This window comes from Mus musculus, chromosome 15 (genome assembly GCF_000001635.26).
Source record: "Mus musculus strain C57BL/6J chromosome 15, GRCm38.p6 C57BL/6J".
NCBI classification, from domain to species: Eukaryota; Metazoa; Chordata; class Mammalia; order Rodentia; family Muridae; genus Mus; species Mus musculus.
Window position 1 is genome coordinate 100,352,666 of NC_000081.6, and position 11,336 is coordinate 100,364,001.

At 45.5% G+C, this 11,336-nt stretch overlaps 2 protein-coding genes across 2 annotated transcripts in view; both read left to right on the top strand.

Moving 5' to 3' along the window:
* Positions 1-534: 534 nt before the first annotated feature.
* Positions 535-9,154, top strand: Mettl7a2 (methyltransferase like 7A2). The gene is made up of 2 exons (NM_199477.2): positions 535-1,042; positions 7,884-9,154. The coding sequence occupies exons 1-2, from the start codon at positions 545-547 to the stop codon at positions 8,118-8,120; spliced, it is 735 nt and encodes a 244-aa protein (NP_955771.2). The 5' UTR covers positions 535-544; the 3' UTR covers positions 8,121-9,154.
* Methig1 (methyltransferase hypoxia inducible domain containing 1) overlaps positions 535-11,336 on the top strand; it is a 31,236-nt gene continuing 20,434 nt past the window's right edge. Inside the window, exon 1 of the mRNA NM_001024672.3 lies at positions 535-1,042. Within this exon, the coding sequence (NP_001019843.1) occupies positions 545-1,042 (498 nt within the window). The 5' untranslated portion in view covers positions 535-544. The remainder of the gene's footprint in view (positions 1,043-11,336) is intronic.

Sequence of the window (11,336 nt, forward strand, 5' to 3'; positions counted from 1 at the left end):
GCTTCCAACAACAGAAGTTCATTCTTTTGGCTGTAAAAACCAACCAACCCCCACACCCTACTGTGTAAACACACCACATTTTCCTTGCTTGTCATTAATGGTTTTATCTTACTAAGAGCTAGCTCAGACTCCACCTGACCTGCTGTACCGGGATACAATCCCGAGGCTAACCCCTGCATCTGGATCTCATGTCTCAGATTCCCTGAGGTTAAGGGTGTGGTCCCCCACGGAGCTGCTCTCAGCCTCTAATGCCAGCTGGATTCTTATTGGCATGAGCCTCCGGTGTGTCCCATGAGGGTCATCAGTAACACATGCTGTTCTTTGGCCTGCAGTTACAAGTTTTCTATAAACTCTTTCTTTGCCAGGGGTGGGGCGGGTGGGAGTCAGGGCATTACCTGGCTCTGCGATTTCTTTTTTTTTTTTTTTTTTTTTTTTTCTGAGCCAGTGCCTCCTTTCTCCCTGATTGGTGCTGGAGTGAGGGCAGGACCCTGAGGTCAGCTTCCCCAAGAGACACAGCCATGCCCTTTCTCCTCTACTCGCAAAGATGACGCTTGCCGTCCAGGCCATGCGGCTGGTGGTCTGCATCGTGGCGTTTCCCATGTTTCTGCTGAACCTTCTAGGCATGTGGAGCTGGGTATGCAAAAAGTGCTTTCCCTACTTCCTGAAGCGGTTCGCCATGATATACAATTGGAAGATGGCGAGCCTAAAGCGGGAGCTCTTCAGCAATCTGCAGGAGTTCGCCGGCCCCTCGGGGAAGCTAACTCTGCTGGAGGTGGGCTGCGGCACCGGGGCCAACTTCAAGTTCTATCCCCCCGGGTGCAGGGTCACTTGTATCGACCCCAACCCCAACTTTGAGAAGTTCTTGTTCAAGAGCGTCGCAGAGAACCGGCAGCTGCAGTTCGAGCGCTTCGTGGTGGCAGCCGGGGAGGACATGCACCAGGTGACCGATGGCTCTGTGGACGTGGTGGTCTGCACCCTGGTGCTGTGCTCGGTGAAGAACCAGGAGAAGATTCTGCGCGAGGTGTGCCGAGTGCTGAAGCCGGTGAGTGGCAGGAGTGAGGACTGGCTAGCTGCAGCTATCATGAGTGAGGGTGCTCCTATCAGTTTCGGGTGGATTCTAAACCAAAACCAAACCAAACCAAAACAAAACCCAAATGACTCCAGAAGAATTTTGCAAAAGAGTGTAAGGGCTGACAAATCAGAATCTATAAAGTTCTAAACTGCTGCAGGGGGAAGAGCCTGTGGAGAGTTTAGATGTCAAACTTGGTAACAGCTCCCAGAAACAGCTGAGGGGTCTTTACCACTCATTCAAACAAACAAAAATCCTTACAAGTCCGGGCAGCACTGGGAGGCAGAGGCAGGTGGATCTCTAGAAGCTCGAGGCCAGACTGCTCTACATAGTGAGGGCCCGGTCAGCCAGCGATGCACAGAGGCCATGTCTCCAAAATAAAACAAGCAAAATTTACAGGTCACTAAGGATACTGGTTCTGTGTTTTGAAATGGGTCAGGGAAAATTTAGATGAGCAACTGGGCAGGAACCGGAGTATAAACTAAAGCAGACAATCACGAGACAGACTGTAAAGCTGTGTTTGATTACGACAGTCTCAGAGATTCACAGTCTATAGTGCTAGGGGCAGGGGTTGGGTCTGGTAAAGAAATACACAGCCAGCCGGGCGCGGTGGCACTTGCCTTTAATCCCAGCACTCAGGAGGTAGAGGCAGGCAGATTTCTGAGTTCGAGGCCAGCCTGGTCTACAGAGTGAGTTCCAGGACAGCCAGGGCTACACAGAGAAACCCTGTCTCAAAGACATACAAAGCCAGGGCTGAAGAGATGACTGGAGAGACTGCTCGCTCTGGTTGGCCTATTCCCTGCCCAAAAGATTTATTTATTATTATACATAAGTACACTGTAGCTGTCTTCAGATGCACCACAAGAGCGCACCAGATCTCATTACAGGTGGTTGTAAGCCACTGACTGCTCTTCCTCAGGTCTTGAGTTCAAATCCCATGCACCTCCACACTCCACCAAGGTCAGGATCTTCAACATTTCCACCTCTTTGCTCCCTAGACACTGAGGGTCCCTTCCTCAGCTCTGTACCATGTTATATTCTCCTCAGCTGTCTCATGCTCTGTGTTTTTAGCTACACAGATTTCCAAATCTTAACACCCACTCAGAGCTCCCTCTGTTCCCCCTCCCCCACCTTCCCAAAGATCTATTTATTATTACATGTAAGTACACTGTAGCTGTCTTCACACACACCGGAAGAGGGCGTCATATTGTGAGCCACCATGTGGTTGCTGGGATTTGAACTCAGGACCTTTGGAAGAGTAGTCAGTGCTCTTAACCAGTGAGCCATCTCACCAGCCCATAAATATATGTCTGTCTTAAATTTATCTGTTTTGTTTGTGGTCTAAGCTCTGAATTCTGTCTCAAAACTCTCTGCCTTTGGGTAGCCAGGACTAGAGTAGCTTGAAAAGGGGGCTTACCAAAGAGGGATGGGTTTCTTTCTTTATTAGAAAATGCCCAGAGGCTGTTTAATAATGCGTTGAAATAGCATCTTCATGACCTATGTGTTCTGCATATCAAGCCAGATTGATTCCTCTTAAGAGTGACAGTGGTCGCAGGGCAGTGGTGGTGCATAGTAATGAAATAATGCAATCTTTAAAACAACTCCATTCAGTCTAGGAAGTGGCTCCTGTAGATTCAGCTTTGGTGTCTACACAGACTTCCAGCCAGTGCCTGGGAACAATTTACTAGTGAATTAAAAGGTTCCTGTTTTGTTTGTTTTTTTAAAGTTTCAATGCCAGGAGCCATCCAGGAGAAGCTAAACACTAGCAGGTGATCTTCCTGAGATGGTTCTGCCATGGACTGTTAAAGCTATTGACAGATTTGCTTCTGCAGGCAAGGCCCAGGAGAATTTCATTTTAGGAAAGAGTCCTGCTATTAATATGCTTTTCCTGTTATAATTAAACATATATAACAATCACTAGGTATTAGCCCACCCCCTTTGAGCAGATCTCTGCAGAAAAATGAAGATATCTTGTAGTGATGCTATATAGACAAATAGATGATTTCATAATCCACGGTGATGATCCTATAAGAATTCCTAAAAGTATATTAGTAATTATTAAGCTCTTTTATAATAGGACTGCTATTACGTCCTTTAAAAATATTTATTTATTTTATGTATATGAGTACACTGTAGCTGTACAGATGGCTCTGAGCCATTATGCGGTTGTTGGGAATTGAATTTTTAGGACCTCTGCTCCTGCCTTGGTCTCCCCGCTTATTAAGTCCTTTCTGATGTGAAAACTGCAATGAGAACTTTGCCAGTCTTCAAGAGTCATGACCTAATCACTTCTGAGATAGTAAGCAGGCATCTACAACTTACAGCCTCAATCAGAGAGGCTGTAAAACAATTAACTAAAGGCCATAAAAAGGGAACCGAGGATTTTCTATAGGTGCAAAAGCAAAAGATAAAATATCGACTGGGTTTATCTATACAAGACTTCACCAATACCTTAGTCACAGAAGTTACAGTACTGAATCTCCACAAACCCGTAGGACTGGTGATAGATGATAAATGTTTAGCCAGATAATTATTTTTTTAAAAAAAGATTTCTTTATTTATTTCATGCATGTAAGTACACTGTCGCTGTCTTCAGACACACCAGAAGAGGGCATCAAATCCCATTACAGATGGTTGTGAGCCACCATGTAGTTGTTGGGAATTGAACTCAGGACCTCTGGAAGAGCAGTCAGTGCTCTTAACCACTGAGCCATCTCTCCAGCCCCAGATAATTACTATTAATGGATATGCATGTAAACATTCTCTGTTGTATACTTCTTTTTTTTTTTAAAGATTTATTTATTTATTATATGTAAGTACACTGTAGCTGTCCAGAAGAGGGAGTCAGATCTTGTTACAGATGGTTGTGAGCCACCATGTGGTTGCTGGGATTTGAACTCCGGACCTTCGGGAGAACAGTAGGGTGCTCTTACCCACTGAGCCATCTCACCAGCCCTGTTGTATACTTCTTATTCAATTTATGTTTTAACTTCTAGTGAACTTTTGTAAAAGACGGATGCTTGGAAAAACCATGAGATCTACTATCCTAGAAAAGGTACAAAAGGCTGGGAAGATCACATTGGGAAATAGAACATTGGAGAGAGAGCATTGGGAATGAGGGGAGCAGAGCATTGTCAAGTCAGAGCAGGAGGAGAGAGCAAGAGTAGAAGGAGAATGTAAAGTGGAGTATCTTAGAAATTATAACACCAGGGCTGGTGAGATGGCTCAGTGGGTAAGAGCACCCAACTGCTCTTCCGAAGGTCTGGAGTTCAAATCCCAGCAACCACATGGTGGCTCACAACCATCCGTAACGAGATCTGACTCCGTCTTCTGGAGTGTCTGAAGACAGCTACAGTGTACTTACATATAATAAATAAATAAATCTTTAAAAAAAGAAATTATAATACGAATACAAATATTTAGAGAGCAATATGCAGACTGCAGAGGGAAGGAGAAAAGAAGAAGCTACAGAGAGGAGAAGGAGCAGGCAGGCTTCTCCTTACCATGGGGCAGAACAGATTTTTTTTTTAAAAGAAAGGCAGGCTTAGTCTTATTAAAGGAACAAACCTTTCTTCTTACAGACTTGGGTTTAATTCATTTAGCATTAAAAGTGTAGAAGCCTTTTCTTTCTCTATGCAGTAAGGGTTGGAGCTCATTTTTCATCCAGAAGGAGTGAGTTCTTTCTGCACTGGTGCTTGGTCTTTTGCTCCATACACATATGTAAGTATGGATGTGTGTGTGTATGTGTGTGTGTGTGTATGTAAGTATGTAATTATGAGATAACTATTAAGCTGGGTCCAACTGGTTCGAATGGAGATTTAGGAATGTGTGAACATGAATCTGTATATGAATCTATGCGAGTTTAATCTATATTTGCTCATGTAATAAAGTTTTTCCTTCTGTGACTATGATTTTCTCCTCATGGGTTCAATAGAAGTTTATTGCTCTAAATTCCCCATAGAAAAGAAAGAGGCAATTGGACAAGAGGGAGAAGTCTGTAGCAATTAACCCTTTACTTCATACCCTGCTGTTTCATGATGAGGTGCTAAATGCCAGAGAAGGCAGTTTCTGGCCTCAAAGGGACTCAGGCAGGCCAGCCACAGTAGCAAAGTGACTTAGACTTAAGGTAGGTAAATATTTTACTATTAAGTAGCAACTCTAAATATCTCCTAAGACCAAGTCATGCCCCCTCCGACACTTCCCCTTCTGCTGCCTCAAGAAAAGCCACCAGGAAAGAAAAGCAGGGGCTGGCCCTGGCAGTTCAAGGTAGAAGCCAGGTGTGGTGGTGCACACCTGTAAAGCCAGCACTAGGGATGTGGAGGCAGGAGGATGGAGAGTTCCAGGGCAGCTAGCTACACAGTGAGTTTGCCAAGTGGTGAGTTCTAGACCAACCTGGGTGATGTTGTGAAACTGTTTCAAACGACAAGAAGCAACAATAACAAAGATAAAAGAGGCAGAAGGTGGACTTGAGATAGCTCAGCCAGCCAGGCACCTGCCCTCAGTAGAGAGGGGTCTCTCTCTCTCTCTCTCTCTCTCTCTCTCTACCTCTCTCTCTCTCTCTCTCTCTCTCTCTCTCTCTCTCTCTCTCTCTGAGAAAAGGTCTTATGTAGCCCAAGCTGGCTGTCCATTCCTATTCTGTATGCACTCCTCCTATAGTGAGTATGTGTGTGTGTTGGCTGACCTTGCTCCTCCTGCTGACAGCCCCAGAGCTAGGATTACAGGTGATACTCACCACACTGAGCTAATAGAATTGTAATAAAACTTACCCCTGATCAGAGTAAGGAAAAAAGCAATTATTTCCATGAGCAAAATCATAATGGATATCAAGAGACCTACAGGGAGCCAAAAAATAAACTTTCTAGTAAAAGATTTTACATCTATTAAGGATATTAAAGACATATTTTTATGTGACTGGTCCTGTATTTGAGTGCACATGTGTGGGAGTTTGTGTGGAGGTGAGAGGACAACTGCAGGCTTGTCACTTCTCAGAGGCGGTTCCCACTCTTGATACAGAATCGCTCACTGTCTGGAACTCACCAAGTTGGCCGGGCTGAGTGGCCAGAGGGTGTTAAAGATCTACCTGTCTCTGACTCCCCTGTACTACAATTAGTGTGTAGTTCATGTGTGTGTGTGCACACATGTGTGTTTAAAGCAGTTGATGCCAACTTGGGCTACAGTAGCAAGACCCATTGTCAAAAACATTGGCAGGGGAGGGGTAGGAAGAGGTGGTTTGCCAGCCCTTTATTGGAAATGGGCACTTTCAGAGCCATTGCTCGTGATAGTGTAAATGCCATTCAGTTTTCACAAAGGGCACTTTGAAAACTTCTACCAAGGTGATTTAAAAGGGACCACCCACTAGTAATTCAACATTGCTTTTTAACAATGCATCTATTTGGCAACAATTACAGGTGCTCTCAAGATTGGTGGATGTTAATGCTTGTTACAGTGGAACACTGGGGAGAACCTAACAGATGTGAAGTAAAATAAAGATGGTTACAGACATTGTGTGTTATAGACTTGATTTTAGAAAAACTTGCAAGTTTACGTATAAGAGGATAGTGGCTGGCTTTCTTTTTGTTCTGATTTTGTTAAAGGGATTTATGTGCCCGTGCACACCTGCATGAGCTATGTGCCCCATGTGTGTGTCGGTCCCTCGGGTCAGAGAACACTAGATCCCTGGAACTGGGATGGTTTCAACTCCCTCTCCAACCCTTTTTGTTTTTTAAGGCAAGGTCTCATATAGCCCCCATTGGCCTCAAATTCAATGTGCTGATGAATAGACTTAAAACTTTTTATCCTCCTGCCTCAACCTCTCAAGTACTGGAATTGCCAACGTCTGCTACAGTGATTTGGTGTAAAAACCTCTGTGTGTTTTCTGAACTTTCTAAGACAGATGTGGCTGAGATAGTTCTGGAGCCTCACACAGAGCCTTAGCTTCTCTTTCTGACATTTACAGTCATGTTGGGCTCTTCTCCATCACAAGTAAAAACAGTGAGGTGCCAGGCTTGATGGCATAGCTCCTTTAATCCCTACACGCAGGACACAGAAACTCAGAAGTCAGAAGAAGGAGGATCTCTGTGAGTTTTTAAGGCCAGTCAGTCCCATAACAAGTTACAATAGCACAGTGAAACCCTGTATCAAAAAGAAAGCAATACTGGCCGAGGTAATAAAACTTAAAGCGCAACATTGTTTGCCTTGAGACCCGGTCTATGTAACCCAGACTGGCTCTGAACTAACCTCAGTAACCGAGGCTGGCCTCCAGCTTACAGCAGTGCCCCTGTCTGGGATTACAGCTTTGTTCTGCCTCAAATAACACTGTAGAGAGTGGAGGGATGGAGGGATGTGGAGAGAGTAGAAGGATGAAGGAATGTGGATGATATGCAGAGAGGAGAGAGCTCACACTAAGTGCTTTCAGTTTCGGTAATCAGGAATTTTTTATGACCACAAAACTACATGTAGGTTGGCAGCTCCTTTTAAAAAGTTTAAGACAAAATAATAAAAGTTTAAATAATAATAAAAGTTTAAAGTATAACCTTAAGTTGTGGCCAAGCTGGCCTGTAGCTTAAGGTCATCTTCCCTTAGCCTCCCTGGTGTGGAGAATCCAGGCATGCGCTATCATGCCCAGCTAACTGTGTATAAAATGTGGCAGAAATTGAAACAATGTTATCCAGATAACACCTTACTCCATTTTAAACTACCTGGGTCTTCTCATAGTCAGCCACAGAGCACTGGAATTTGGATCTTGAGGCATTTTGTAAAGTGGATTTCCCAAAGCCAGTATCCTTAAAATGTGTGTGTGTGTGTTTCTTCTCAGGGAGGGGCTTTTTACTTCATAGACCATGTGGCAGATGAACGGTCTACCTGGAATTACTTCTGGCAGCAGGTCCTGGCTCGTGTGTGGTTCCTTGCTTTTGACGGATGCAATCTGACCAGAGAGAGCTGGAAGGCCATAGAGCAGGCCAACTTCTCCAAGCTGAACCTGCAGCACATCCAGGCCCCGCTCCCCTTGACCTTGGTGCGGCCCCACATCTATGGCTATGCTGTGAAATAGAGTGAGGTGGTGGGAGAGATCCGGTCTGCTCCACGCTGGTTCCAGGCTTCCGTTTTAGATGTAAAATTCTCACTGGGAGGGGTGAAAATCAAATTCATCCCTACAGGTTTCTGTTTAGCCATTTTCTATGTTGTTTCTTACCGAATCAAAACCAAATCAGAGCAGCTTTGAACTCTCCCTCCAAAGGGACCGAAGGTCTCTCATAGGCCTTTGAAAAGGAAGCAGTGGGGGAGACTTACAGCTTGCAAACCGAATAAATAAATCCCAGAAAATGGAAAATCCACGGCTGACTAACACAGGAACACCTCCTTCCCTCCCCCATCCCGGTAAGAAGGAATCAGAACCCACTTGCTATCCTGGTGTTACTAGTCTGCTTTGGCTGCCACCTGTGCTCTAGCCAGTGGCCTGTCCTTCGGCTCAGGGTTTTGCCACTGGCTGCTGCATTGTCCTGCACGCCACAGCTTGTATAAGTGCACCTGACACACCAGCGTCATCACAGAACTGCACAGAACAGATGGGAATTCTCTGTTTAATTTCCCATCTTATCTAGCACATACTTTGCTGAATATAATTACCGTAGGCAGTAGAAGGCCACTATAGTTAGGGAAATGGGTACAGTATGTAGGGGACCCTAAAAGTAATGCACGAGAGTAGTTACCAAGGACTCGGGGTGCGGGGGGGGAGGGATTCTTCTGGTCAAATATCACTGGTCCTGAGTGGTTGGTGGCAGAGCCTCAATCCCAGCTCTCAGGTGGCAGAGGTAGGTGGATCTCTGTGAGTACAGCCTGATCTACAGATGGAGTTCCAGGACCGCCAGGGCTACACAAATAAACCCTGTATTGAAGAAGAAGAAAAATTCCACTGGTCCTGAAACAAAACCATGGATATCATTGTGTTCATACAGAGAGCAAGTCTGGGTGGGCCCAAGGGTTTCAGCTGCATTTGTATGTATGGATCTAAACAAATGTATATTTTTCAAGATGATTTTGCAGAAGTTATATTTTAAATGTTGATCAATACATTTATATTCATTTGATAAATGGTTTCTATATTTGCCAGCTTGGCTGCATTTGTGTCTTAGTGTCTCTGAGAAGGAAACTCCCACTTAGAAGATTAAGGTATTTGAGTGTAGAGATGTGTTTTTCTACAGCCAATTTGTATGTACAATGGATGAGGGATGTTTCTTGATGCTGTAATCAAATTTCTGACAAGTGAGGACTGAAAGGGGAAGGCTTTATTTTGGCTTAAGGTTTGAAAGGATACATTCCATCTGATCTGGGAGGGGATCTACCTTGGCAGGAGTGGGAAGCAGTTCGTTACATTGTATCACAGTCAGGAGTCTGAGACCAGACTGAGACCAGGACAGAAGTGGGACCAGACTATACACCCTCAACTGACTCACTTTCTTCACACCAAGGCCACTAAAGTCCCACAGCCTTCCAGAGCAGCTAGCTGTGAGCCCAATGCTCAGCCCTACTCGCCTGCGGGGAGACACTTAGCATCCCAAAGACACACACAGTTAGTAGGTCTTAGTCATTTTGGAGGGATCAGAGTGGGGTGTGAGTGTGTGGCTATGATCTTTCTTTGCTTTCTCCCATACCCCCACTTAGAAGTGCCATGCTAGAGGCTGAACCCAGGGCTGAGAGCATGCTACGCAAGACTACACTACTGAACCAGGCCTCAATCGTAGATTAAGAATGTTGTTCAGGGACTTTGTTTTGATACAGGGTCTCACTATGTAGCCTAGGCTGGCCCCAAACTCACAGAGAGCCACCTGCCTCTGCCTCCTGTGTGCTGATCAAAGTCCTGTGCCACTTCACACCATCCAGGATGAGTTCAGAAAGAGAACAACAAAAAGCAAAACAATGAAGCAATATGTTTAAAAAATGCTAAGGGTCTTACCATGTAGCCCAGGCTGGCCTGGAACTCTTGATCTTCTTGCTGCAGCTATATGAGTGTTGGGATCGCAGGACTGTCTCACCATGAACAGTAAGTGTGCATATGCAAATATGTGTGCACGCACACTCACAGACACACAGATACACAGACCCCCTACACACACCTAGAAGTTTTCTTGGGGTGCTGGGGTTGAACCTGGGCCTAGTGCATGAAGGAAGCACTTTTTTTTTTTCATAGCTGAGGACTGAACCCAGGGCCTTTCGCTTGCTAGCCAAGTGCTCTACCTCTGAGCTAAGTCCCCAACCTCCCCTGCCCAACCCTGAGAGGCAAGCACTCTTGACTGATCTATAGCCCTGGTTTAATTTTCTTTAACTGATGCTTAAAATTGAGTACCTACTATGTGTTCTGCTCTTGAATAAGCTATGAAGAAATTGTCTCTTCAGTCATCACTGAAGAAAATGCATAGATGCCAGGACATGTGATCCTACCTACCTTGGGGAAGAGCAGGGGCTGCTTTGAGCTGAACTCAAAGAATGAATGGAGCTGCATGGAGCAGTTTGGGTGGCAGTTGCTTGAAAAGAAGAAATTCATGTTCAAGAACTGAAGGCCAGCCAGACGAAATGGCTCAATGGTAAAGGTGCTTGCTGCCTGGTGACCTGGAATCCACACAGTGGAAGGAGAGAGCCAACTCACAAAGTTGTCCTCTGACCTCTCTCTACACATGCATCATAGCAGGTACACGCCCACACAAATAAATGAGCAAGTAAAAGCACTGGGTATATGGCACCACATATAAACCTGGCACTCAGAGGTAGTATGGCCAGCCAGGGTAACATAGTGAAGCCCTGCCTCAAAACAGCCTGAGTGAAGGGCAGGTTCTGTGTTCACAGCCACTTCCACTGGCCTCTTAAGACAAGGGCAGCCAGTCACGGCAGGACAGACAAGCCTGCTTGCTCAAGACCTAGGGCTCTAAGTTCTACTCCATCGGGCTGGCTCTCAGCGCCTTCCTGGATGCGCATCCTGCTGCTGATTGGTCAAGGGCTCCTTTATAAGGGATGCTGCTGGGTCTGAGTGTCCGTGCAGGCTGCAGGTGTGAGGACTCCTGCAGGTGCCTCTGTACTGAACAGGAGGCCCAGAGCTCTGGAGAAGTCGGATGATTGGCCTTAGTCCTCACACGTGGCCTCCTGGTTATCGGAGGACATTTTTGCTGTTTAGCATCGTCTGTTTCCATTAGGGGCTTTTTCATTTTGTACTAGGGCTTCATGTACTCGAGGCACGCATTCCACTACTGAACTACAAGCCCCAGCTGTTATGTGT

Excerpts from the sequence above, each read along its gene's own strand:
- Mettl7a2 (NM_199477.2), top strand. The coding sequence starts at position 545 with ATGACGCTTGCCGTCCAGGCCATGCGGCTGGTGGTCTGCATCGTGGCG. Across the intron at positions 1,043-7,883 it reads TGTGCCGAGTGCTGAAGCCG|GGAGGGGCTTTTTACTTCAT; the intron begins GTGAGTGGCAGG and ends GTTTCTTCTCAG.